The 26,139-nt window shown below is 39.2% G+C and overlaps 1 protein-coding gene across 2 annotated transcripts in view; it reads left to right on the top strand.

The window, feature by feature from the left end:
* The window catches only part of UVSSA (UV stimulated scaffold protein A), a 57,507-nt gene extending 32,758 nt beyond the window's left edge, over positions 1-24,749 (top strand). For both annotated transcript variants that reach the window (XM_067298343.1, XM_067298342.1), the window contains 6 exons: positions 3,861-4,038; positions 5,551-5,703; positions 10,628-10,811; positions 11,657-11,768; positions 19,589-19,772; positions 24,360-24,749. In XM_067298343.1, the coding sequence (XP_067154444.1) occupies positions 3,861-4,038; positions 5,551-5,703; positions 10,628-10,811; positions 11,657-11,768; positions 19,589-19,772; positions 24,360-24,453 (905 nt within the window). In that variant the 3' untranslated portion in view covers positions 24,454-24,749. The remainder of the gene's footprint in view (positions 1-3,860; positions 4,039-5,550; positions 5,704-10,627; positions 10,812-11,656; positions 11,769-19,588; positions 19,773-24,359) is intronic.
* The last annotated feature ends 1,390 nt before the right edge of the window (positions 24,750-26,139 follow it).

Below are 26,139 nucleotides of genomic sequence, written 5' to 3'. Positions count from 1 at the left end.
CTGAGGGGCTTTTATCTCCCCCTAATCCCACCATTTCTGTCAGGACATAATCTCTTTCTCAAATTTACATTTTAATTACAAGGCCAGCTGAACTAGCTAAAATCAATAATGTCAGCATTCAGCAGCCTAACTTCAGCTGAAACCCCAGCCTCTCTCTTTCCTTCTATCGATTTATCTTGTGAACACGGTCTACTTTATTGCTTCAGGCAAATAGATGCCATTTGGTCAGTTTAAACAAAAAAGGGTATTTGAACATTTTTATGATTCTTTCTAAAAGCTGCTATTGGAACAATTTTAACCCAGGTACTGTGCTTGTATTACAGAAAATACACAGAGCACCACAATTCTTAAGAGAAATTTTACTTTTAAAACTTCATTCAATGCCATGTATGTCTTAAACAAAAAACCCCACCGTGCTGTTAGATACAATTCAAATACTACTGTTGTCTGCTTAGTAACTCTTTATCTTGTCAGCAAAAACTAATTTTATAAACAAATATTAAAAAAAGTCCACAGCAGTGGTGGTTTTAATGACGTAGTTATGTATTTACCTTTAGCCATTTTTCTGTTAATGGTTTAAAATAAGAAATCAATGGAAAAATATTTTGTTCTTGTAGCCCTTAAGAATTCCTATATTGATCTTTTGGATGTGATTTTTATCTGTCTAAACGTCACATTGTCCATTTATCTCTCTTGCCTTTTCTGTGGGTTGCTGATTTCTTGTCTCTTCTCCCCCTGCATCAGTAGGGTGAATGAGTGATTACGCTTTCCATAAAAATTATAGGAAAAAATTGGAATAAAACAAGGATTTTCTGAGAACTTTTAACACATACACACATCTTCCCTGAAGAGGAAAGAGGTGTGGTGAGAGACACGCACTTGGAGACAATTTGTGACTCGCACACATACAAGTGCTCTCAAAACTGTTGCTTTAAGCAATGGTTTTCAGAAAGGTATTCTTGTCCTTTGGGGAGGGGAAGCAATTTTAAGTTACAGATACAGCCTATCATGTTTTTCTCAACTAACCTTGTACATGCCAAAGGGTCGGTCTGTTCGTAACTATTTCTATCGTAAAAGGAAGTTTACTGCGAATCCTGATGGTTGTAGTTAAAGTGTGTTTAAAACTGAATCTTTTGGGTTAGTTCTGTTTCACTTTGATGCAAAGCACCTGCCAGGAAAAGCTTTTTCCTTTCCTTTGCTTGAATTGGCTACAATGGAAGCCAAGATGGAATCTTGTTCTGTCCCCTTTCCAGATCTATTAATTAAAGGGTGCTCCCATCAGTGGAATATTAAGTGCTGTTTTACAAACAAACAAAAAACCCCCACTTTTGTGGAGTCACCATTCTCTCTTGAATGGCAAATCCACAGCCTAATAAATCTCATGAGATCATATCTTTTGCTACTCTGCTTAGTTCCATCCCATTATGCTTAATTATTATTTCCCTTATTGATGGTCCTTTGACCATCCATGATCCATCTGGCATGAAAGACAGATGACTTTCCAATGTACAGATTATTCTTTTGAATGAATATATTTTTAACTTTTTTTTTTCTTTTTAAGCCTTGTTAACTTTGGGAAGGAAAGTTAGATGAGGTGAGCATGCTGTGTTTGTTGCTTTCATTAGGAAACGTGATGTGGGCATGACTGAGCAAGAGGTACAAGTGTCAGGTACGCTTGGTGGTGGCATCACCAACAGCCAGCAGAAGCTGGCCTACCTGTGTCTACAGCTGCTAGGCAGGTTCTCACCTCCCATCTAAGGAGAGAAAAGCCAAAAAGGGGTGATCTTTCTTGGCATCGCAGTCCATGCTAAGTTCAGTTCCCAGGAAGCGCTGGACAGCTTATGCTGTGCTCAGTCATCACGCCTGAGACTTACTGAATAATCTTGTCTCACAGGTCCTGGTTGCAGCACAGCATTCTCCGGAGGGGCACCTAACTTTGATTTCTACACGTTTACATTTCTGCATGCCCTTATGAGGTTTCCATATTTTAAATGTGTACAATTTAATCTTAAGTTATGGAATTCTTAGTTACTGATAGTTATTTAGTGTTGTGGTACTTTGTTATTGTAGATATCTAAGGGAAAATAAGTGTACAGTAGACTTTATATATTTTCTGACATATTTCATAAATGTATGCTTATGCAGACTCTGGTAAAGGCAAGTTGCCCTAATTTTGTACGTGTTAAATATGCTTTTCTCTGAAATGAAAATACTTTATGCACCAAAGTTACCTGACACTACTGGTCCTGCAGTTGCCCACTCAGTGCTGAGAGTGTAGATATCATATTAACTTTTCTAGTTGATGTCTTGTGATATATTTAATGACCAGTAAAACAAGATAACTAAGCAAGAATAGTGCTGGCTAGAAGTGGCAAGAGACTAAAAGCCCCAATTAGATGATCGCTAAATACGTCAGGTAAATTCGGATTGTTTTCTAAATGAAGCCTGAGATAATTTGCTGAAAGTTTTAGTCCTGTGAAATCATGATTATTTTTTTTGTTGATTTTTGTTTTTTGGGGGAGTGCGGCCTTGCATTTCAGTTGCTTCTCATAAAAAGTCTTTTGTTTTCTGTTCTAAAGGAGAAGATGTAGTCTATTATGTTAGTGTGAGGGATCATGTCTCTCCATTTTAGATGTCATTGGTTGAAAAGTTCTTGTTACTACTGCCAGCTAATAGAGTTGCTTCTCCAGCTCACTGGTAGAGGCATGTGCTGTCCAACTGCCCAGCCTGTCTAATTGCATCATTACAGTCTACGCTGACTGTTTAATCTAGCTGTAGAAAGTAATTATGTTGCCCCACTGCAGAGCTGCTGGTGCTGAAAATCTATGCCTGGTCCTGCCTCGCGGTGGGCTGGTAACTCAGGTGTAACTCGGGTAGTTAGCGTCTCTTCCGAGTGCTCTGTGGCTGCACTCCGTGCTTCTGTCAGCACTTCCATATCTTATCTTGACAAATAGTGTGTCCCAGTATCTGTGAAAGAAGAAAGTTCTGTAGTGAGAATGTATTTTGGATTCGAAACTCACTGTTGTGAGTGGTGCTGCCCTTTAACAAATTGCTAAGGAAGAAGAGACTGTATATACAGCCCCTCTGAAAGATAGTTGTGTTACAGTCTCAGGTCTGAAGGCTCAGCGTGGTAGCTGAGAATCATCAAAGGACAGGGAAGCGTCTCAAACAGACTTTGTTTTTTCACCTGGTGTGCTGTTTCCCTGCCAGCCGTGCCGCGTGCTGAGGGTTCCCATGCTCTGCAGTGAATCACCCTCCCACTCTTTGCCATGCTGGAAGAGTTTTTGCAGTACTTTTTGCTAAGACACCACTGAGAATTAATCTTGGCACACAGCACGATATGGATATCTGACTTTCCTTTTGCTTTCTACTGCTCTGGGATTTCTTTTTGGGCTCTGGATGTTACATAGTGAACTTGCGTAGTGTTAATAGTTCCTTTCTTCTGTTTTATCTTGATGTAACCTTGAAAATAGAAATGACATATGAGCAAGCTCATGTGATCCTAGAAACTTGTGTACAAAAAGCAATATTGCAATTTAAACAAACAGGTATTGTTAAAACTCCTCTTTTCCAAGGTGAAGTAATATCGTTCTTTGTCATCATGCCACAACACAGGAATAAAAATATTGTTTTGGTATACTCAGTTACTCAGTACATTTCTGTACCAAAAAAAGAAAAATTTCACAGATGGAAATACCACTGCTGTCTCCTAGCCTGTATGAGTAAAGTGGTGTCTAATGTGGACTGAAAGCAGTAAGATAGCTCCTCGATGCAAAATCTGCATTCTGAGCTGTCTGGCCCTGCTGCAGAGTGTTCAGGGAAGGAAAGAGACCCCTCATAAACATCTAACTTTTTTGCAGGGCTAGAGCCGCCGTCGCCTCCAAGTGCACCAGCAAGGGAGACATCGATAGGACTGGCTCCGCTGAGTTCCTGGGCCCGGCCAAAAGGCAACGAAGATGAACTTGACCCAACCTGTGCAGCTGCAACACTGAAACTTATTAGAGACAAGCTACCGAAGTTATCACCTCCATACACAAGGTTATCTTCATTTTAATTCTTTTAGAGTCTGCTCTCTATTACTTGTATTTGTTAATGACAAAAGCACTCAGAAAAGTGCATCCTCAAATGGGTAAGCTAAAGGTTAAGGCTGTGTTGCTTTCGCTTTAAAGTTACAGTTCTTTTACTCAGATGTACATTTGCTGCTTAAAATTGGAGCTTTTGTTAATGATTGCACTAGGCTCCTCAGAAATCTTTTGTTAATAACTTGGTTTAAGTTGTATTTGGTGTAAGTGGTATCTATGAAAATATAAAACAATTTCCCCTCTCCTAACCAAAAAATCCATCCCCATTTATTGGGAGATTTTTTGATTTACAGCTAAACAGATCATAATCCTTATGCTAAACTGGAAATTAGTTTCAACAGTCTCAGATTTCCTAGTGATTTATGCTGGTTTGGAAGCATTGATTTCAAAGAACTATTTATTGTCAGTCCTATTCAAAGCTTGCTGAAATTCCAGCCTTGTCTAAGATTTACCTGTGAGCCTGTGGCCACGAGAGTGGAGTAATTAATTAATGGTATGTTGTTTCAAAAAGACACTTCTACATTGTCCAGGAAAAAAAAAGCCCAAACCTAGCAAACTGGAATGTAATCTCAGCAAGTAAGAGCTTTACTCCATTAGATCTCTGGAGTATTTAGGTTTGCATTTTGGTTTTTAATCTGAAAAAAGCTAATGTTTCAGAAGGGATGACTGAGACCATTCAACATTGTATTACAGAATACCTGAGGTTGCCATAGTAGTACTCTGCTTTTTAAGGGCTAGTGAATTCTAAAGTGATATTGCACAGTGAATACTATAGCTTTGGACTCCAGCATTCTTTGGTCAAAGAAAGGAAAGCAAATTGCAGTCATTGCTTATGCTGCTTATCCTATTTGTTTATTTTACTTTGTTTCATTTGTTTGCTGTTTATATCTAATCCCTTTTCTGCGCATATACATGAAAGTTGTGCAGTTTGCTTGTACAGCTTGCTTCTTTTCTTAAGCATTTTTATCCATAAGTAGTGTAGTACCACACCGCACTTCCAGTTCCATCTTTATCTTAGCAAAATGTCCCAAAGATGCGAGCTGGCACTCTGCCAACAAAAACACTGCACTCTGCAACCACCGTGCAAACGTGGCCATGAATTCACAGAAGCAAGACTATTCTAAATTCAGTCTGCAAGACCAACGCTGTAGCTCCTATCACAGTACAGCAGCATGTGATCCATCCGTACTGCTTCGCATACAGACTTCTAGGCCTCCACACCCGTGATATGTTTTAGCTAGCTGTAGCTGAATGTACAGTTAAGATTCATCATGCACTGTACTGTACTTAATGTGAAGTGTAATAGTCTGCATCCTTTAAAAAAAAAAAAAAAAAAAGGGAGAAAACCCTGCAAAAGGTGGTTGTAGATCTAAGCTAATGTTAGTGTTTGCATGAGAAGTTAATGGAAACAGAGGAAAAAGTTGTGATAATTGTTGTTTTCTATTGACTTTTTGTAAACTTTCTCCAGCAAGTCTGCAACTCCTGAGCAAGCAGCTTTGGAAGAGCCTGACAGTAAGATAAGAAAACTGGAAGAAGAAAGAGCTAAAGCTCCCATCATGCCTTTTGGATTAGATCTTCACTACTGGGGACAGGATGAGCCAAGTGCTGGGAAGATTCTCAAGTAAATGCTCTTTCTCTTTTAAGACAAATTAAATAAATAAATAGATTTACTTGTACTCAGAGGTCATGCAGAAGGGTAAATCTTATTGCTTTTGATAATTACTTTTCTTCTTTCCTTTGTGTTATGGGACCCGTAAACACAGTCAGAAATTCTAACTTAAAATGATATTTGTTTTAAGAAGATGTGATACTAATGAAATACCCTTTGATGGTTCAAAGCATTTTTCTGCTCTTTTCATGTTTGTGTAGTATTTGCAGCATGGCAGCACTTCAGTTTAAATCAGTACCTCATTCTGCAAAGTGCTATGCAAGTACATAATAGACAGTCCCTCTGCTAGAGTTTTACAGTCTAAATAAATAATAGACAAGGTAGGAGGACTGGGGGGAGTGGGGTGGGGGAAGGTACTTTTCCTGGCTTTACAGAGCGCTAACTGAAGAAACTGATAAGCTTGCTCAGTCGCCCAGGAAATATGTGGCAGTGCCAGAATTTGAATTTGGATCTCTCAGCTCTGAGTTCACTTTTCACTCTTGTCCAGGAAGGTTCTGTGGTTTCTTGGACATGAAGCAGTGCTAGCTTTGGGAAAGCTTTAGCAGCGCTGGGGAGAACTGATTATAGCTGTACATCAAAAACTTGTTTCTAGCAGTTAGTTTTTAAAGCCTTTTCTTAGCCCCTTCTAATATTTTTATATGGAGTCAAAGTTCTCCTATATATAAATTTTGTTTAAAGCCTCTAGAAATTTAGGATCAGTATGCATCGTACTTGGCTTGAAGAAAGACAAAAATCATTGACTGGGTGGGTTGCAAATCAAACTTATATAATTGCAAAGTGGACTGGAGTAATAATGCTATATAAACAAACCATAAATGGTGCTGCAGCATGAAGCCCAAGCGAAATATCATCATCAACTTTTCCACATTTGCACACTGAGGAGTATTGGTTTCCCAGACACAGGTTCTTCTGTTCTGCCGGATGTTCATGTAGTATTTTAATATTTCATGTAATACTTTTCTTCATCTACCACTTTTCAGAACAGTAGCTAGATGACTGTCTTGCCACACTTGCCGTCCTCGCTTGCTGGTTTCCAATGCCTTTTGCAGGGGGAAGCACTAAATGGCGTCAGTTAGACTGCTTTTGTCACAATTCAGTCCAGCTTGACTTAATTCTCAGTGACAGCTTTTGCAGAAAGGAACAAGAGGAAGGCTCTGTCCCTGTACTTGATTTTATAAAATGCTGAATATGTTTTAAATTATTGAAGGCCAGTGGAATTTGATACAGCAGAGTGTTTTAACACAGTCACTCCAAGCTTTGGGTTCTGTCTGGTGAGGTGTAAGCTCTTCAAGGCCTATAAAATGGTTAAGACTGTCAGCAAGGCTTTAAGAAGCATTTGTCTGTGATAATGCCAAAAAGGTAGTAAGGCTTTATTTTACATTGCAAATGAGTTATTCAAGTCATAAGTGAAATCAAAATCATATTTCACTGCCTGTCTTGTGCTGTACTGTTTTATTTTTATGCTTTCTAATAAAATAGAGGGCACCCTTCTGAACCATATAGTCTATAACTACAGATATGCCAATCTAACCAAAGATAATTTAAGTAACTCTGCGCACACAATACCATTGGCCCCAGGTATAAAATATATTTATGGAAAAATTAAGGTAGTCATTGGCCAACCCCGTTAACTTTTTCTGTATGCATGCATGCGGTCTCTATAGGATGCTTAGAACAAAAACAGACACCACGTATAGAATGTGTATGGAATTTGAGCTTCTAAAATCTAAAGTGAAAAAACCTTTCTCTTTTTTTTTTTTTTTAACTACAGTACATTTCAGTACAGCATTTAGGAGAAATTAAGGTTTTGAAATATTAATAGTGAGACTGTAGCTATCAGGAAGACCATTTCCTAAAAAGGTTTTGATTAGCTGGTAAATGATGAACTGGCACCTTCTCTAAAAGGTGAGAGCAACTGTTGGCTTTATAAAGAGCTTGGCCGAAATCATTTTTCCCCATTTTGCATTCGCTCAACTCATTAAGCTGGTTTAAGAACTCTTAAAATGAGTTTATATAGCTTAGTTGTATTTTTAGGGGGTATGTGTATACTGCAGAGTGTTGTATGGTATAGAGACCACTATGCCAGCTTAAACCACCTTTTGGGGTAATATGGGCCATCCAGCTGATTTACCCTCCTCTTTGAGTTAAATTAGTTTACTCTTAGGATCAGGTAAACTAGGTGGCACCCAGCTCTTTATTACTGTGGCCGGAGTGTTTCTGATATTTAGCTCATCTAGAGCTTGCTCCAGGATCTCTTGTGTATGTTGTATTGGTTTTAGAATTTGTATTTACCTAAGCTTTTGATAAGCTTCCCATCATCTTAGTAACAAAGTTTATATAAATTTGTCAAAAGGGTGCAACACTTGTCCAGTAGCTGGACTTTCTTTTAGATTTCACTTAACCATTATTTGTCTGTTATTCCTCCTAATGTATAGGTATGTATAAAATTTCCATTAAAGCCTCTGTCTAGATCAAAAACACTTTCTCTGAGTGGGGTGTTGATCTTCTAGCTGATCATCTGCTTTTCTGCTGATCCCTCTTGCAAAAAGGTTTTACTTGTCTCATGCATCTTTTTTCAAAGATCTCTTGTGTTTTTCTGCCCCTTTAAAGCATTGCTTAAATTAGAGCAACAGGAAATCAGAAAACTTTGGGATTCGACACTGCTTTGTTCTTTTTATTTATATGGTTGTAGTAAACAATAATACTTATGAATATCTGTGTAGAAGGCAGTCCGTTTTATGTCTAATTCCCAAATACTGATCAACACTATATAGAGTAAAACATAGTTTTGATTCCCTTGAGATTTGTTGGATGTAGATTTTTGGGAAGGGAGTCAAAATATTGAATAGAACTTTTTCCTAATAGAAATGTTGGCCCCCACAACCGTTAAATGCTTCATCGTTCTCCTGTAACTGCAATTTGGTAATTTAGAGGCGGAGGGGAGTTCAGACTGCTGCTGGGCACTAGAATTTTATGCAAAGATTCTGAGAGACTACTGTGCACACAGCAATCTCGTATGGTATCTTTTTTAGAATGCTTTCCCCTCCTTGTGTCTACAAGGTTATTAACATTTATGAAGCTAAAATACTGTACTATTCAAAAGTTTTTCACTCAAGGATCCTTGTTTTCTCTCCCACTCCCCACATCCTCTGACATGGTACTAATCTTCTTTACACCATATTAACAGAGACTATATTTGCATATATATGCCTGTAAATATAGGTGAGATCACTAGTTTTAAAGTAGATTTTCAGTGGATTGCACTTAATTTCCCAGAGGAACACCCTATAAGTTTCTCAGAGCTGTTAATGGTTTATAGAAGAACAGTCTACTGAACCTACAAGAAAGAATCTGCTTAAGGTTCAACTGTTTTTTTCCTGTGCTCTTTGGTCTCAGAATGTTGCAATAAATTCTGGGTTCAGCTTCCTCTTTGCTGCTGCAAGAGTACAGCTGCCATGGATAAGATCAGACAAGTTAGTAGATACTTAACTGTTCCCTCCCTGGTCTGTCCTCTGCGTTCCATAGTAGAAGTATTTTGTTAAGAAGAGTATCAACTACAGAATTACAAAGAAAGTTATTTACTGTAATTGGATATGGGATAAATGACTCCAAATGCCAGATCACAAACTAGAGCTAAGACTGGTAATAGGTGAGCAGGTTAAACAAGAAATTGAGGTGGACAGGATATCTGGAAATTCAGGATGTTAGGCTTTAGTAATATTCTCAAAAAAGTTTTCATGATATAGTAGTCATAACAAAAAATATTCCTTTTTTTTTTTAAATATAATTCACTGATAAAATTTCCCCTTCTTTTATGTGCAAGTTTACCAAAGGATGATACTGACATCTTTTTGCTGATGATACAAAACTGGGAGGAGTGGCCGATACGCCAGAGGGCTGTGCTGCCATTCAGAGAGACTTGGACAGGCTGGAGAGGTGGGCAGAGAGGAACCTCATGAAATTCAACAAAGGGAAGTGCAGGGTCCTGCACCTGGGGAGGAATAACCCCATGCAGCAGTACAGGTTGGGGGTTGACCTGCTGGAAAGCAGCTCTGCTGAGAAGGACCTGGGAGTGCTGGTGGACACCAAGTTAAGCATGAGGCAGCAATGTGCCCTTGTGGCCAAGAAGGCCAATGGTATCCTGGGCTGCATCAGAAAGAGTGTTGCCAGCAGGTCGAGGGAAGTGATTCTCCCCCTCTACTCAGCCCTGGTGAGGCCACATCTGGAGTACTGCGTCCAGTTCTGGGCTCCCCAGTACAAGAGGGATGTGGCACTACTGGAGCAAGTGCAGCGAAGGGCCACAAAGATGATTAGGGGACTGGAGCATCTCTCTTATGAGGAAAGGCTGAGAGAGCTTGGCCTGTTTAGCTTGGAGAAGAGAAGGCTGAGAGGAGATCTTATCAATGTGTATAAGTATCTGAAGGGAGGGTGTCGAGAGGATGGGGCCAGACTCTTTTCAGTGGTGCCGAGCGACAGGACGCGAGGCAATGGGCACAAACTGAAACACAGACGCTTCCATCTTAACATGAGGAAAAACTTTTTCACTGTGAGGGTGACAGAGCACTGGAACAGGTTGCCCCGAGAGGTGGTGGAGTCTCCTTCTCTGGAGATATTCAAAATGCGCCTGGATGCAATCCTGTGCAATGTGCTCTAGGTGACCCTGGTGGAGCAGGGGGGTTGGACTAGATGATCTCCAGAGGTCCCTTCCAACCTCAGTGATTCTGTGATTCTGTGATTCTGTGATTCTGTGATTCTGTGATCTTAACCTGCTCTCTTACATACTGGGCTTATGTCTGATCCAAGTAGTTCAACAAGACTGGACTGGAAAGGCACAACTTTGCCTGTAGACAAATAATTTTTTTCATTGTTTTCCCAGAGTTTCTTCTCAGCATCGATTTTGGGCACCCAGTGAAGTGGAGGAGGAGGTCGAAAATAAAGAAGTAACTGAAATGTTAAAAACGAGATATATAACATTTGCAGGGAAGTTTGAACCAGTGAAACATAAATGTCGAGCACCAATGCCTAATGGAGGTCTGTGTGAAAGACAAGATCGGATTAAGGTGGGCACCAAATAATATTACTTCCAAGATATGTGCTATATGGAGAAGATCTCACTAAAAACATTTTTACAAATGTTTATTCCAATTCCAAATATAGCTAAAAGGAGTGAATGAAAATTGTATCTGGAGAAATTTGCTGCTGTTCTGTTGCTAATGGGAAGCATCCTTTCTCTAAGGAAATTGTAGATGTTTAAAGGTCTCTCATATTTGGCATTGATCATAGATATTTATATTATATTTATTACTGTGATGTTTGATTCCTTGACAATGAAGCAGAGACAATGAGTTGGCTGCTGAATAGTTTTCCTCATTTAAAGGCATATTTGATATTAACCATTTTTAGAAACATGGGTGTTTTGGTGGCAAAGAGACAGATTTTATTTACAGATTAGGTTTTATGAAAAACAAATCCTACGCAACTTCAAATTATGAGCACTTTTGAGCAGAAATGCTTTGCTTAAATACTTTGTTCTAATATTCCAGTTCTTCCTATATTATCTAAGATTGAAGGATTGGAATGTGCTAAAAATACTTTAAATGGAACTGTTACATGATAGGGAAACAGCTTAAATAACAAAGTGCAATGTAGCATTAGTTCCAGAGGTGACAGGATATGCTACCTGGCCTCTTGAAAATGGGAATTGCTATCATAAAGAGCTTATCTCTTTGACATTCTGAATATATTCAATGTGTGATGTTTAAGGGATCCTAACGCCTTCTAATGGGGACTGGGGATCAGGTGTAAGTTTTATCATTTCATTCCAGTGTCTGGCTATGAGTTATGCTGAATTACATGAAAAAGTTTTCATTCAGAAATTTTGAGAGTTTTTCCTTTCTTTCTGAAGTGCCCTTTCCATGGAAAGATAATTCCTCGGGATGAATCTGGGATTCCTCTTAACTCAGAGGACAGAGCCAGAGAAGAAAAGATGCAGTTTGAGAAGCAAGCAGCCCAGCCAGGTTTGTGTCTACATTACATCTTTTAAAAAAAAAAAAAAAAAAAAAAAGGTCAAAATAGTAGATTGAGGTGGGAGATAAGCCTTGAATATAAGCATAAGATACTAACATTGTTTTTTAATCTACTCCTTCACTGAAAGCAATTGCTTTATGGGCATAATTTAGTGTCACAGGCAAGAGTTTGGAAGAAAACTGTTCAGTACTAAAACACAACGGATACTGCTATCTTGCACCTAATTGTGTATAAAGATAGCCTTTCCCGAAGACTTTACAAGTGCAAGTACTTTTTGGTCAAGGTGGCAGTACATAAAATTTTATAAGCTGAGGCTGCTTTCCAGATATTACCAAAAGTGATTTTGTTTGGTTGTTTTTTTGTTCAAGTCCAAAATCACATCTCTCTTTTAGTCTTAAACTAATCGGCTGTTGAACAGACTACAGTTAACTGAAGCCCAGCACATGGGACAGTGCTAACACACTGCTTGCCCCACTGTGTGAAGGTGTGATGTGGCTCGTGCAGCAATAACTACGCTAGTTTTAAACAAACTAGTTTAGGTATCAGTATCAGGTTTCTTTCAGCAGGCTTTGAACTGCGCAGATCTCGTTGGCAGTCCAGTGAGCTAGCTCAGAAGTGCCTGTACAAGCTGTAATCACAGTTTTGGTGGGCAAGCAGGTAGTGCTGAGTTTGGGATCTTCTTGGGGACCATTTTTCTTTCTTGCTGTTAGGATTTACTTTTTTTTTATATGTTTATTTACCATTTCACAGTGTGACAAAACCAGAATGTTTCAAATGGGTTTTTTTTTTGTTTGTTGTTAGGGTTTTTTTTCCATGAAAACCAGCAAGGCAGGTTTAATAGGTGGGGAGAAATGGGGAGAGAACAGAAAGTTGTGGGGGAGAGAGAGGGAGAGAGATCAAAAAGGAAGTTACTTGATAGTCAACTCTTCACCTGGAGTTTTGGGAGGTTCAGGTCATTCTGGGGACTTGAACCTTCATCTCTTGCATCCCCAGGGAATGTGTTCAAGCTGTTCAGCCCTATGGGACAGATTTTTCTTTTTCATAGTTTCAACAAAAATAATCTGGATCTGCTGACCCTTTCTCTGCAGTTTTGTAGAAACTGAAATGATCAAGTGGAAAAGGTTGTTTTGATGAATTGTCTTTTTTTTGCAGAACCGCTTAGAATGTTTCCAACTAGCTGAAACTGATTTAATGGAGGAAAACAAGGGGGAAAAGGAGGCTTTTGTGACCATTGCTCATTGAGTTGTGATTACATGGGCTGAAGATTAGTACCTAAAAGAACTTGTAAAATTCGTGGCTATTGTGTTAGATATGGCTTGTAGTAACAGTTATGATTTACGTTGCTAGTATTTCTTTTTCCAAATGCCACTTTGGCCTGGATTCCATTAAAGTGCAAACACTGTAGATGTATCCTGAAAACCGCAGCTTTTATTAAGCCAAAATTGTTTTGGCCCTTATGAATGTGAAGAAAATGTTGCATGAGCATAACTGCTGCTGTGAGGGTCTGGAAAACACCTTTTTTAAGATAAAAATTTAATTTTAAAACAGCTGATCTTGAGAGCCCCATGCTAACTCCAACCTGTATAAAGGATTCTGTTTGTAATTGGGGAGATGCCTTCGTGGCTCTACACAGCTACTCAGAGGATTATACATACAGCCAAAGGCAGATCTAAATATGATTTGTACATTGGGGCACATAGCTTACCTAAAAGGAGAAAGAGAAACTGGGGTGGGAGGGGAGGAGCATCCTTCCTGGGAACTTCTCTGTGTACAACAGACAGCTCCGCAGGTAGCTCGGGGGGTTCCTGTCTAACTGCCATCCATGGAGGGGCAGGAATGTCTGTCTGCCCCTCTGGGCAGATTTCCATCACCTGGCCTGAACTTTTCCTATGTGTGCTCTGAGTTTTGGGTTTAAGGGTTTGCAAGGGCTGTGTTGTTTTTTCTTTTCTTAAAAGCTTCAGCAACTATGGTTGGCACTTCAGAGAAATGAATCAACCTTGAAATAACTTTCCTTGCTTCTTTTTTTCTTAAATCTTTTTTTTTTTTCCCAGTAAACTTCTGGGCTAGGAACAGAAAATTATGTGGTCAATTTAAATTTGTGCCACTTAAAAGTGCTCAGAGCTTGATAGAGGTCTGCTGCTAGCATTGCTGGCTCTTCTTTGTGTTTAAATGAATATTTGAACCCACAGAACTCCTACACACCTAAAATGCCCAGAGAATCCCCTCTCAAACTGAAACAGGCAGGCAGAACAGGAGTAGCAAAAAGGTCTGTGAAGTTCTGCGAAGAAAATGAGCTTGGGAGACAAGAAGATACCTGAAGTTTCAGTCTCAGCTCTGCTGGTTGCTGTTAATAACCTGTCTACACATTTCCCAGACCTTTTTACTGAGCAGGGACGAGTACCCTACATGAGAAGGGCAGGAACTGAAGGATACTGCGGATAGCAATGGGAGGAGTTAGCCATGCAGTCAGCAATCACTAGACCACATGCAAACCTTTGAGACTATGGGTTATGTTTTAGGATTTTTAATCCCTAACTTTGTCCTACAGCTCAGGAAGTGCTGGTAAAAGCTACTGGCACAATGCCCTTGTTTTCTTAATTTAATAACTAGCTCACAGAGAGAATTACTGTTGTCTTTGCCCTATTTATCCTCTGTGCCTAAGATCTTGAGACCCAATCGTGTCAATAACTTAGGCAGCGTGGTTCAACATGACGATTTTGAACAACCTGGGAAATTATTTCCAAAAACTATGAAAGTTGTGAAATCATGTACTTGCAAAGTAGAAACATCGCTGCTCTTACACCCTAGTAAACTTACTCCCTTTTATTTGTGCATTTATGTTGTTGTCTGGATCATATAAAATTTGCCCTGTAGGATCTTTCCCTCATCTCAGTACACAGTTGGACAACAAATGAGGCTGGCTATACGGAGGAAGAGAGCAGATTTTGTTTTTTGCAATTAAAGACGCAAATTAAGATCCTCAGAACTGGATTGTGTTTCTGTTTCATTGCTAGCCCCATTCTTTCCTTTTAATTCCTGTCGATTTTAACTTGCAGTTCATTTGCAGTGATTCTTGCTTATGTGATATATATATGGATGCATGTATACAAAGAGTAAGATAAACAATTGCAAGGTTAACAGTTGCATTTGTTCTTTATTTCCAGTAGTTCTCATAATGTGCCTAACACTTTCCAAACAGATGAATTACATCCTTTATCATGAGGAGCATGTATATTAAAAACAATTATGCCCATTTCCTGGGAAATGCTTGATAGCAACTGTTCCTATGCTTCTGAAAAAAGTCATCTAACCTTGCTGGTCCCTAGCAGTTGTGATTTATGTCACATAACAATAATATTAGGACCACTGTGTTACCATGAACATTGGCAGTGTGTTTCTGTTGTCACATTGCGGGAACTTGTTTTTCCAGTATCCACTCATTCGTATTTCCTGTTATGTTTTAGAAGGAGAACTCTTGGGACTTTTTTTTTGCTGTGCTTCTGTGCAGAATTGCTAGAAAATACCCTGAACTAGGGAAGCCCTCACCTTGGGCTTTAATTTGTTACACTGGTGTTTTGGCTAGTCTGGAAGTCCTGATAGGCATGACGTTTGGGCTCAGAGAAGGGAGCAGAAGCACCTGTGTTATTTGGTTGTTCAGTTTACGGTGCGGTACTCTCTCTATTTTGTTTTTAAACAGGGGGGTTGGCAACAAAACCGAAGGCCCTGTCCTGGCTGCTGCGCTCAGGTGGAATACTCTGGAGTGAAGGCTTGTCCTTCCCCAAGATTATTTGAACATTTTTAGGTGGAATGAAGCTCTGGCCTGCTAGATAAGGCAGTGAGAAAGCAAGGGAGCAGAGAATACGCAGGCAGGAAGACTTCCAAGAGGAGTAACGGACTTTTTTGCAGTAGTACAACGAAACCTCGTTAGTGATGGACAGAAGGTAGATTTTCAGAGCCCGAGGGGGACTGCGACCAGGAAGCTCCTGGAGGCTGATGGACTGCAAAGAAGGATTGAAGAGAAGGATCTAGTCAGCAAAGACATAGTGTGTAATCGGAGGGGGCAGATTTGTTTTCAAAGCTTTTATTAATCTGCCTTCTCCCAGCAGGTCTTAGTTTTCTCTGTTTTAAACTATTTGTTCTAGTTGAGTATTCTGTATTCTAATTAAAGCTTTACCCCAATTAGGCTTTATCATTTTGATACCTTTTAGTGTGCTTCCTTTAAGGAGGAGAGAGGCATTTTTCTCTCTTACAGTTCTAGTTGACTCAGTGTTTCATCAGTCTCCAAGTTAGGTGTATTATTAATGAGGCTCCTGAGCTTTCCCATGAAACCTCCTCAGAGCATAAACAACGGAGGCTGGTCAGTTATCCAAAAGAATAAAGGTGCATTTAAACATATAAATGATCTGACCGGCTTCCCATAATACGGATTTGGCCAGCTTTGAGCAGCTCTGCTAGGCCCATTACCAGCACCACGTGAAGGCAGCCGTTACTGAGCACCTTCCACTGCCTGCATATGTCAAGAGGTGCTGTGCTGGCAAGCAGTCTCCATCCTTGTCCAGATGGAGTGAAGTCTCTAAGCGGGCATCCATCCAGCGGCGTTGGAAAGGTCGCACTGGTCCCCCGAAGCCAGACCAGGAGTGTGGATGTTGCGCTAAAAAGGAGAGTTGCCAACTTAGTTATGACAAACTAAAACCAGCAGCTTAAACTAGTAGGTGTTTCTTGAGGGACTAGCTTCCAACTAGAAACGACTACTCTTGATATAAAAAGAAAATCACTTGCACTGAGAAGTATTGATTTTCTTTTTTTCTTTTTTTTTTCTTCTTTTATTCTGTGAAATTGCTGTTGCTCTAGGCTAGCCATAATACTTATTTTTATTACAGTGTCAGCGCGGTGTTGTTAGAGGCTTCTCACCTCTGGCCCACAGGATGCGTGTGTTAGTCCCAAACCAGTGCTGACGTTGCTGCGTTGGTTACTGAGTGCTGTTGTTGCGCTGCGATGTCTTGCAAAGGTCCGTCCTGTCTGTCGGGGGAGATGATGAAGAATCTGTGGCAGTTAATTTATTGGACAAAAACTTGAAGGTTTTCTAAAGCCATATGTATACCAGATATCAATCTATCTCCATTGCTTTTTGTTTCTGACACTTTTTTTTTTTCCCCCCAGGGCCTCCATATTTTTACATTTGTTTTAAAATGTTAATGGAAATATTAAAAAAGGTCGTTTTTCAGTTGTTGTTTGGGGTTTGTGTTGGGGGTGGGATTTGTTTGTTTGCTTTCAGCTTGCTTGTTTGTTTTTGCAAAGGACTTGAAGTACTGTTAGCAAGTCTGACCAGCGCTGCTGCGAGTGTGCAAGTGGAGACCCGTTCTGTACAATAAGCCCTTTGGTCTTATGATCCACGACATCATTTATTAAAGACCGCAGTTTGAAAAATGTCAAACGTTAAAACTTGGGGATCAGTTGCATGGTTAAATTGCACAAAAATACTTCCTAGGGTTTTTTTCCTCTTGGAGGGGGGTTATTTTCATCCTTATGTGGCAGAATGGGAAAACAATTATGTTAAAGTAATACAGTTCATGTGATAATGGCTGTGTTTTGGCAACACCATCACTGTTGTTACGAAGCTTTTTTTTTTTTTTTTTTTAAACTTAGTGTAAAATTTTAGATTCTATCTAGATGTCCACAAAATGGTGCTTTGGGCTCTTTGGTCCTGAAACAATGAATCATGAGGGATTACGCTGACCTGCTAATCTGCAGTGTTCATCCTTTTCCAATAGTTCACACACAGGAGCAAATTAAGTGCCTATTTTTTGTGTCAACCCTGAAGAGTATCTGGTTTTTCAGCCCTTAGTGACTTGTTAACAAACAGGTATCAGGACAGGCTGGTGAAGGCAGGCCGCTGGCCAGTCAGATGTGAAATAGCGTCTCTTTAGTAACTACAGTATTGATTCCCGCCTACCCTTGCAAACTGTGTAATTTTCTTTTCCCTGCTGCTAAACTCAGTAACAATGTATGAAGAGCTTTAGGGGCCCATCAGCGCTCAAAAAGGCTGCTCTTCCCTGGCATCCTATTGATTTTTCTCAAAGGCTTTTAAATTGCTCCTTCATTTTACTCAAATGCTCATTTCATCTCTACTGGATGCCGGCATTTTTTCGTTGTGTTTAAACAATTGCTCCATTCACTGGGTTCCTAAACTGTGACGCCTTCTTATTACTGGGAGATAAACTGTTTAGACAGTTTTCCTTAATCTTGGATTAATCGTTCCTGTATCTGAATTGTGCTGTTCTGTATTCCTTCACTTCAAAAAAATAAACTCTGTGAAGTCTTATGATCTATCAAGTATATGTGTTCTATTTTCTCCCTCTATATTTCTCCTGCTGAGTTCCTATACAGCTTCATTTTCCTCATCCTTTTGTTTGTGTTGGATTTTTATCCCGTCCTTGCTTTCATATATAATATTAGTAGGTTGGATTTAACCTTTCCTTGGAGAATTGCTCTAGTACTCCTAAACAACATCCTTTTAAATACTGTTAAGCGGGACTGACCTTCTTGAAATGTTGTTACCAATATTTGTCACACTCAATGACCAACTCGGTATATAAGTGAAATTGTATTGTCATTTAGCACTGTATATTTTTTTCATATCTACATAGGTGATAAATAAGCTTAGTAGCAGTTTGATTTTACAATTTCTGCAAATAAGAAAGGCTGAATGACATACATGAACCTATATGACAAATGATTGGCAATTACTGGTTATTAAAATCCATGTTTCTCGTATTTATGCTGAGTTAGAACTATGTTACTCTTTGAAGTGGCATTTGTTACTCTTCCCAACCCATACTCTCAAAATGTTTTTTAAAATGGTCTCATTTTCCTAAGTTTACACAGCTCAGTTTTTCTACTTAAAGTTATCTATACTCTAGCCACATTTTTACTTCTTACTATTAACTTTTATTCTGTCTGTTTTGATATGTAAGACTATACCAAAAATGAAAGACAACTGCTTTCTCAAAGAGTTTAGCCTAAATTGCTTATGCCTTTTCCTATTGTGGCATCTGTGATGAGAATCTAGTTACAGTGTTATTTGCATTCTGAAGCTTAAAGGCTTTGATAAAACTGTCAAACAAGTTTTCGACAAGATAAATTCTCTCGTGTGCTATTTTCAAGAGAAGAAACTTGATTTAGATAATTAAACTAATGAAGTGTGGGATACTTCAAAAGAAGTATCTTTTTTGGATGCAAAATTAAGCACATGGAAACAGGGTCATGTCGTCTTATTCAAGAATGCTCTTTTGATGTCAGATACCAGTTGCATATTTTGAAGCAAATATGATTCTTTGGTACAGAAATGTTGCAACATTCAGTAGTCTCCACTCTGCACTAAAGTTGACATATTCCGTATTTTTAAGTTTGCTTATTCAAAATTTATTTCTGCAGATAAGCTCCTCAGCTACATTGTTGGCATTTTGTTCAATTTATAAATAATGATCACTATGTTTGTCACCTCTCCTACATGGAATAGTCTCCTTGGAATTTTGCTACTGTGTTGCTGTAAAAGTTGATTAAAGTCTTCTTGCAGAACAGTTTTATCTATAGCAGTTGATAATAGGTACTAATCCCAGAGTGGCAGGGCTTTTTCATCAAGATCGGTGGTTTTGGCTTGCTGTCTTATCCTCCCCTTCCTTTGTGTATGTAACTTCTACAGCGCAGTGATTCTGCTCTCGCCTAGTGGTGACAAGAACCTGTACCTTAGGAGCTTGCAAATTGTACTTGGGTTTGGAGTTTCAAAGTGCGTGTTTTTTCTTTTAAACAGAGTGGCGAGATCCAGAATTCATGAGAGAAGTTGAAGCAGCTACAGGAGTGGATCTTGGGTCCTCTAAAAATAATGGAAAAGGAGGGAAAAAGAAAGGGAAGAAGAAAAAATATCCAAATCTGACAGACCTGAAGCAGCAGGCTAATACTTCTCGTTCCCGGCTTGAGAAGAAAGTCTTCAATAAGTAAGATGCTTGCCTTATCTAAAGCCTGCTAACTTGCTGTTTCCCTTTGAATGGTAGTTTCTGTTTCTACTTGAACATGCAAATATTAGCTCTCTTAGCCAAATGCAGAGCAGGAATGCCTTCCATCTGTCTGGAGGGTAAGGACTGGCAGATAGTGATGAACAGGGTTATTTCTTAGAGAATCATTTGCAGCTAACTTATAAAATTCCCATGTACAAGCTATTTTTTTTATTCTTTTTTTTTTTAATTCTTTTAATCCTCTAATTTCTGTAGTGGCTTTTCTGGATTATCATTTATTAATCAGATTGCTACTGTATGGGTGCAAATGGTACTGGATCTGAAAAGAAGATTAAGTGTTCAAAGTGACACAACTTACAGCAGCAGACACACACTTCACTAGTGTTGATGGAGTGAAAGTGAATAGTTTTTCCTTTTGAAAGGCATAGATGGACTGTCCTGAGCAGAACTGTCATTAATAAAAGGATCTGTCAAAAACACTTGGCTTTTGGCATGTAGCAGTGTCTCGGCAGTTGCTCTCAAGACTCTAGTGTGTTTTCAGAGACCTTCCAAAACTTTTGACTGCTGCCTGGGCTTCTTCACTCCCGTGTATTTTTTCTTGCCCTTGGGTAAGCTAAGTTTGTAGCTGAGCCTGATAGAGTGCCTCCCATTCCAGTATGTACACACAGTGATTCCTTTCTATATTATTCAGGGACATTCTGCCATTGCATTTTTTCCTCCTTTACTGAGAATGAATTGAACTGGATAAAAAATATCCCTATATTTGGACCTTTACATTATGGTCTTGTTCACTTCACTGTCCTTTGTTAATATGAAGAAGTGGAAGCTGCTGCAGGCCTCTTCTCTTCTCAATGTACGAGTTAGGAGCTGAGCGTTCCCTACGCAATGACATGTGGACACAGTGTTGTTTCCAGGATGGTGCTGTTTCTATACTTCTCCCTTTCCTCCTGGCACATGTGCAAACAGTAGCTCCTGGCCTACTGCTAGCTATGGAAGAAACTGTTTGGACTGCAAAAAAAACAAAGATCAAAAATGTTTAAGATTCTAAAATATCATAACTTATGCTTATTGAAGTAAATTTAGGTACTAATGCACACAAGATAATTTATGCACTGTTACCTTTACTTTTTAAAAATGTAACCTATAGCTACTTGTCTGTAAGGAAGCTTGCTCTTCTATGATGACAGCTCAATGAGTAGATTGAATATTCTCACAATTTGACACCCCCTCCCCAACTCTCTAGCTCAAGGTAAATTGAGTTCTAAAACTCTAGATAGTTTGTTAGTAAAGTGGTTCCACTGAAGCAAGAATATTACAGAAACTTAGTTAAGCAGTGCAGGATTGTTACTGCAGGCATGGCACCGTTCAAAGTGATTTGCAGTCTGGCTGCATCTCTCAAGCTGGGCTTGTGAATATGGTGCTAAAGTTGGCAAATCTGGGCATAGAGTCTGAGGTTGCCACTGTCGACTGTCCCCTGAGGTTAACACTCTGGCTGATAGAGCAGTAAAGGAGGTGAACCTGCAGGGCTAAAATGCTTCAGGCCACTGTTATTCAGGGACCATTAGTTATGCAGATAACTTGATTTATAACTGCAGTAAAGACAGGCTAGTAGAAACCTGTTTACAGTTCTGTTTACTTAATTTTAGGATGCTACAGGTTAAATGAAATCTTTTTCTTTCTGAAACAGATTTTGCTTCTAGAGAACACTCCCATGACATCCTGACACTGCCACTGGCATTTGGACATTGCAAAGATGTGTCCATGACTTAAGCAGAAATATATGAGATAACCATAAGTGAACAAGCAAGCTAGTTCAGATACAAGTGGGAGCCTACAAACTCACTAAGCTGAATGGGTTTTACAATATATAGTAGCTCCATATGTCTACTCTGTTATGCTCTTTCTGATATCCAGTCTATGTTAGATACGGCTGCAGCATAAATTTGCCCGAACATGCTCTGGCTCGTTTCAAATGGGAAGCAGCTGCAAATATTTAAAGTTTCACGTGTTAAAAATAAAATGGTCAAAACAAGACAAAAACAGTGCAAAGTTATCAAATCAAAAAGTAAAGTTATTATTATAAAATCATTAATGCTGCGTTATGCCCTAAACATACGGAATGACTTGAACAGCATCCAAGGCACAGTATTTGTTTAAACTCTCTTTTCCCTTCTCTAATGTAATGGTTATAAGAACAAAACCAAATGCATGTTCCTTTTGGTTACAAAACAGCACATTTTCTGTGAAATTCTCATGTTACCTGATCATAGAGGTCTGTAAGACACACAGTCCCAATAGTCAGAATTTCATATCAGCTTTTACAAAATAAATTTAAAAACCTGTTTTTGGTTTAATATGCTTTGTACTAATGATTTTGAGTGTGTGTTAGTGCCAGGCGTGGGGAATCAAACCTGTCATGTTTTAATAGGTTCCATGCTTTGCAGCACTAAACAAGATGATAACCTTGGCTCCTTTTAACAACCCCAAATTACTTGAAATGTATAGGTGATAAACCCAGGCTCTAGTCTGCCAATAAAGTTAAGTGAAATTGCACACAAATCATCAAAGTGGGATCTCATTTCATTTACAGTATTGCACAATCCAATGGTGCTAATGTAAAACCTACATGACATGAAAGTGTCAAGGCCACTCTGCAGTGCTAAAGGCTCACTTTTCTCCTACCAATTAGGCAATATTTGAAGTGCAAAACCATGACCACATTTTCCTTATTCCTCATAACTTTATTGGCAGAATTTTGTTAAAAGAATACCGCTTCCAAGGTGTTTTTTCAGAGTATTGGATTTGGTTACAGTTGCTGCTGAGAAAATCTTGAATCCTACCATTTAGAAGCTTTATTAAGAAGCATCGTCTATTTTCAGATGTTTCAAAATGGCTCTTAAAATGAAACAGTTACAGAAAGCAGTTAGCTATACAGAGGTCGGTAAGCATCTCATAGATATGGCCACAGGAGCTTAGCTAGAATAGTGTGTAGGGCCTGATCCTGAAAAAATGCTAGTGCACACTACCCGGTAGATGTCCTATTGTCATTTTACAGCCCAACCTGCAGCAGCCTCACAGCCGATAGAGAAAGGCAGGCTGTGACAATGTGGAGTCTAACAGATTTGCAGTAGACTTGAAACCATTCACTTTGTCTTGGGATAGAACGTGTGGACTGGGCTTCTGATGTAGAAATGAAAGCAGACACATCAGTCAGCACTGTTTTCTTAAACTGGATGTAGTCCCTCAAACCATGCCCTTAGGTGGTTTACCTCCCAGTTAGGCAGAGTATCCAGGCCTTTACAGAGGAGTATTAGGAGATAACTTAATTCTTCATAAACAGAGGTAGGGGTGGCATCTTAATACGCTGTGAGTCCCTTCTGCCTTCTTACTCAAAGGATGTTTAGACCCACCCTCCCTACAGCTTTTGTAAGAACCTCCTGCTTCTGCTCCTGTTCTTGCTATTTAGGCATCAGGTTCTTCCATTTCCCCCACCCTCAAATCTCAACTGCAAGGATCTCCACTCAAAGCTTTGTGGAGAGAAGAAAAATGTGCATCTCTTCACCCAGTTCAAAAGCACAGCAGCCGGTTCCCAAAGAAGGGAAATCTCTGGGCACCTTCTACCAGGAAGAAACCATGGCAGCAGAAAAAGAGCAGCAGAAAAAGAGCAGCAACTTGGGGGCACACTCAGTTCAGATTTAGGGGCACCAGAAAGCTTAAGAGCCCCAAAATTCATTCCTTGATTTCCTTTTTTGGTCTGGGGAACTGTCCAGAGCCTTCAAGCACAGCAGGCACTGCGTAGGGCATGAAGGCCTGCCCATCACCAGGTAGTAGAGGTCCCATTCCACTTCATGTAAGCATAAGATATTGGACACGTTGTCCTGAGTATGCTAAATTCTGAGCACTTAACTATTCTGCAACATTAACTTACCTCTCTGCATACAGATACATGATAATTTCTGCTGTCTTCCTAAACTAGTGTTTGCTACTTGCATATTAGATAGTCGCTGCTCAGGGAATAGGGATGTTGGTGGTGTGAGTGAGAGAGGATCTTATTCTGCTCATTACTGATGAAGCATTTTGTAGGAACCTTTGAAAAGAAAGTCATTAAGTGACTTACATGTACATTAATTGAACAGCAAGCCCTTCCCTTACAAAAAACATTCTACGTTCTACACGTTGGATTTCACAAGGCTGTCTGAGGCTGGGTTTTAGATCCTATTAAGTGCATCTAGTTATTTTTTTCTTCCTAGAGCAGTTAAATGCTTTTGAAAATCAAACTTCAGATGTGTGACTATCAGAAATAATGCTAGAAGGGTGGAATGCACAGCCATTAAACTGAAAGACTTTAATTTGTTTACTCCTGTTAATAAAATCATTGCTGAATTAAACTATTTGTATTGCTGCAGCTAATTGGGTTAACAAGACAAATTTGTTCAGCCTCATCAGTGTGGTGTTCAGAAGCCTGATAGTGATTAATCATAGTTCTTTTTTCCCCATAACATTCATAAACATTCTCTGTGTAGCATCAACATAACTTTTTTTGTATTCGTTTTTTGTTTTTTCTTTCAGAGGTGCCATGAAACGAGTGGTGAAAGCAATGAATCGAGTGGACCAGAGAAAGCATGAGAAGTTTGCCAACCAGTTTAACTATGCACTGAATTAAATTGTAATAAAATGACGGGCAAAGAAGAGGATTAACAAGAGTGCAGCTGTACAAAGCCTTTATCACAGACCTTCATATTTAAACTAAAATAATTGTGCTAAGCATTTTTACTGGGGTTATTTTTGTTATCAATTTCTAACTTATTTGATCATGGACATGAATTTTAGCAAAGATGTGGTATATAACTGAATGCATTTAACAAGCTGGTAACTACTTGAAATTTATATAAACTAGAACAAGTTTTATGGCTTGTACATACTCTGATTAAAATATTCGCAGATTCTTTTTTTGCCTTCCTAATGGACTCATGTAATTTTTATACTTTGTTTGTCAACAAGTGTGCTTGTAATTTGCCTCGTCTTCCCTGCCTTCAGAAAGATGCCTTAAAAACAATTAGATTTATACATAAGGTAGCAGTGCAGAGTATTTGCTCAGCTTACTATTCTAGAAAATGTACCATATCAAGCAGCATACCAGTTCCTGCAGTACCCCTAAAGACCTCTTGTGTGCATATTAAAAAAGCTCCAAATCGACTGGATGTCTTCTGACAGTGAATGGAATCAACCTTGATTGCGGCAAGTCCAGGGACTAATTCGGAGTCAGAAGCTATGGCACCAGTGGAGAAGCTGAAATGATTGAGTTAGTCCTGGTCTGCTTCTTGTTTTACCAGGATAGTCTTCCAATATCTTTATAACCAGCTACATCTGGAAAGCATGATCTGAAAGGTTGTAGAGAATGTGCTGCAGTTTCAGTCATACAGAAAAGCCCTAGCGCAAAGTGAAAGTATGAGGGGTTTAGAAATTATTCATGCATCCTACTGTACAAGTGAGCTGCCTGGCTTGAATCAGTTAAAAGTACCTCACTCTCAGGACTGAGTGCAGCTAAGGACCCAAACACAAACATGAGCATCTGGACTCTCCTCTGCCTCTGGAGACTTAACATACATTGAGATTAAGCAGCTGGATCCAATATGTTGTTATTGGCTGAGGACTTAGCCAGATCTCTCACATGCTTTGCTTGCCATAGCCATGCCTTAAGTGGAGTGAACCAAACACTGACACAAGTTTGCTGTTGCTAGGTTTCATACAGCTTTGTGCGTGAAAGAAATATGGAATATCCAGGCGGATGGCCTGTTTGAAATTAAATTTCAAATTGAACTGCAGATGTTTCCAATAAAATACAGAACACAAATTGGAATGGATTCTGTACAGCACTGGCTTAGTCGCTCACCTTGTCATGCAGCAAGAAACTGTTTAGGAATTAAAAACTTTAAACTCTTCAGTGTAGCTTCTGACCACCTCAGACAAAAGCTAATTTACAGCTTTGCCAAATACCTTTTGACTTATGCAAGTGCTGCTTAGAAAGCAATTAATACTGAATCTTGATAATTTATCTTGCAGAGCTCTGCCATTTGGAAGACTCTTTCTCTCTCATACAGGTATTTAAAAGATGTAGTTCTAAACCCACCACAAATGAAATAAATAGCTAATCGAAAGCAAGAACTTCAAATATCTCTGCTGCACTGGAAAGGCAAAGCCACTTCCATCAGTCTAGCTAATTTGTCAGTGAAGACTTGAAGTGGAAATGTAGACAAGAACAAACCATGTTCGTCGCCAGGTCAGTGGTATGAGCTGCTAAACTGATTTTGTTTCTTAGCAGAGATACAGGCAAAAATTACACATTTGA

The sequence above is a fragment of the Apteryx mantelli genome, chromosome 5, assembly GCF_036417845.1.
Source record: "Apteryx mantelli isolate bAptMan1 chromosome 5, bAptMan1.hap1, whole genome shotgun sequence".
NCBI lineage: Eukaryota > Metazoa > Chordata > Aves > Apterygiformes > Apterygidae > Apteryx > Apteryx mantelli.
This window is presented reverse-complemented; position numbering and strand designations above follow the sequence as displayed.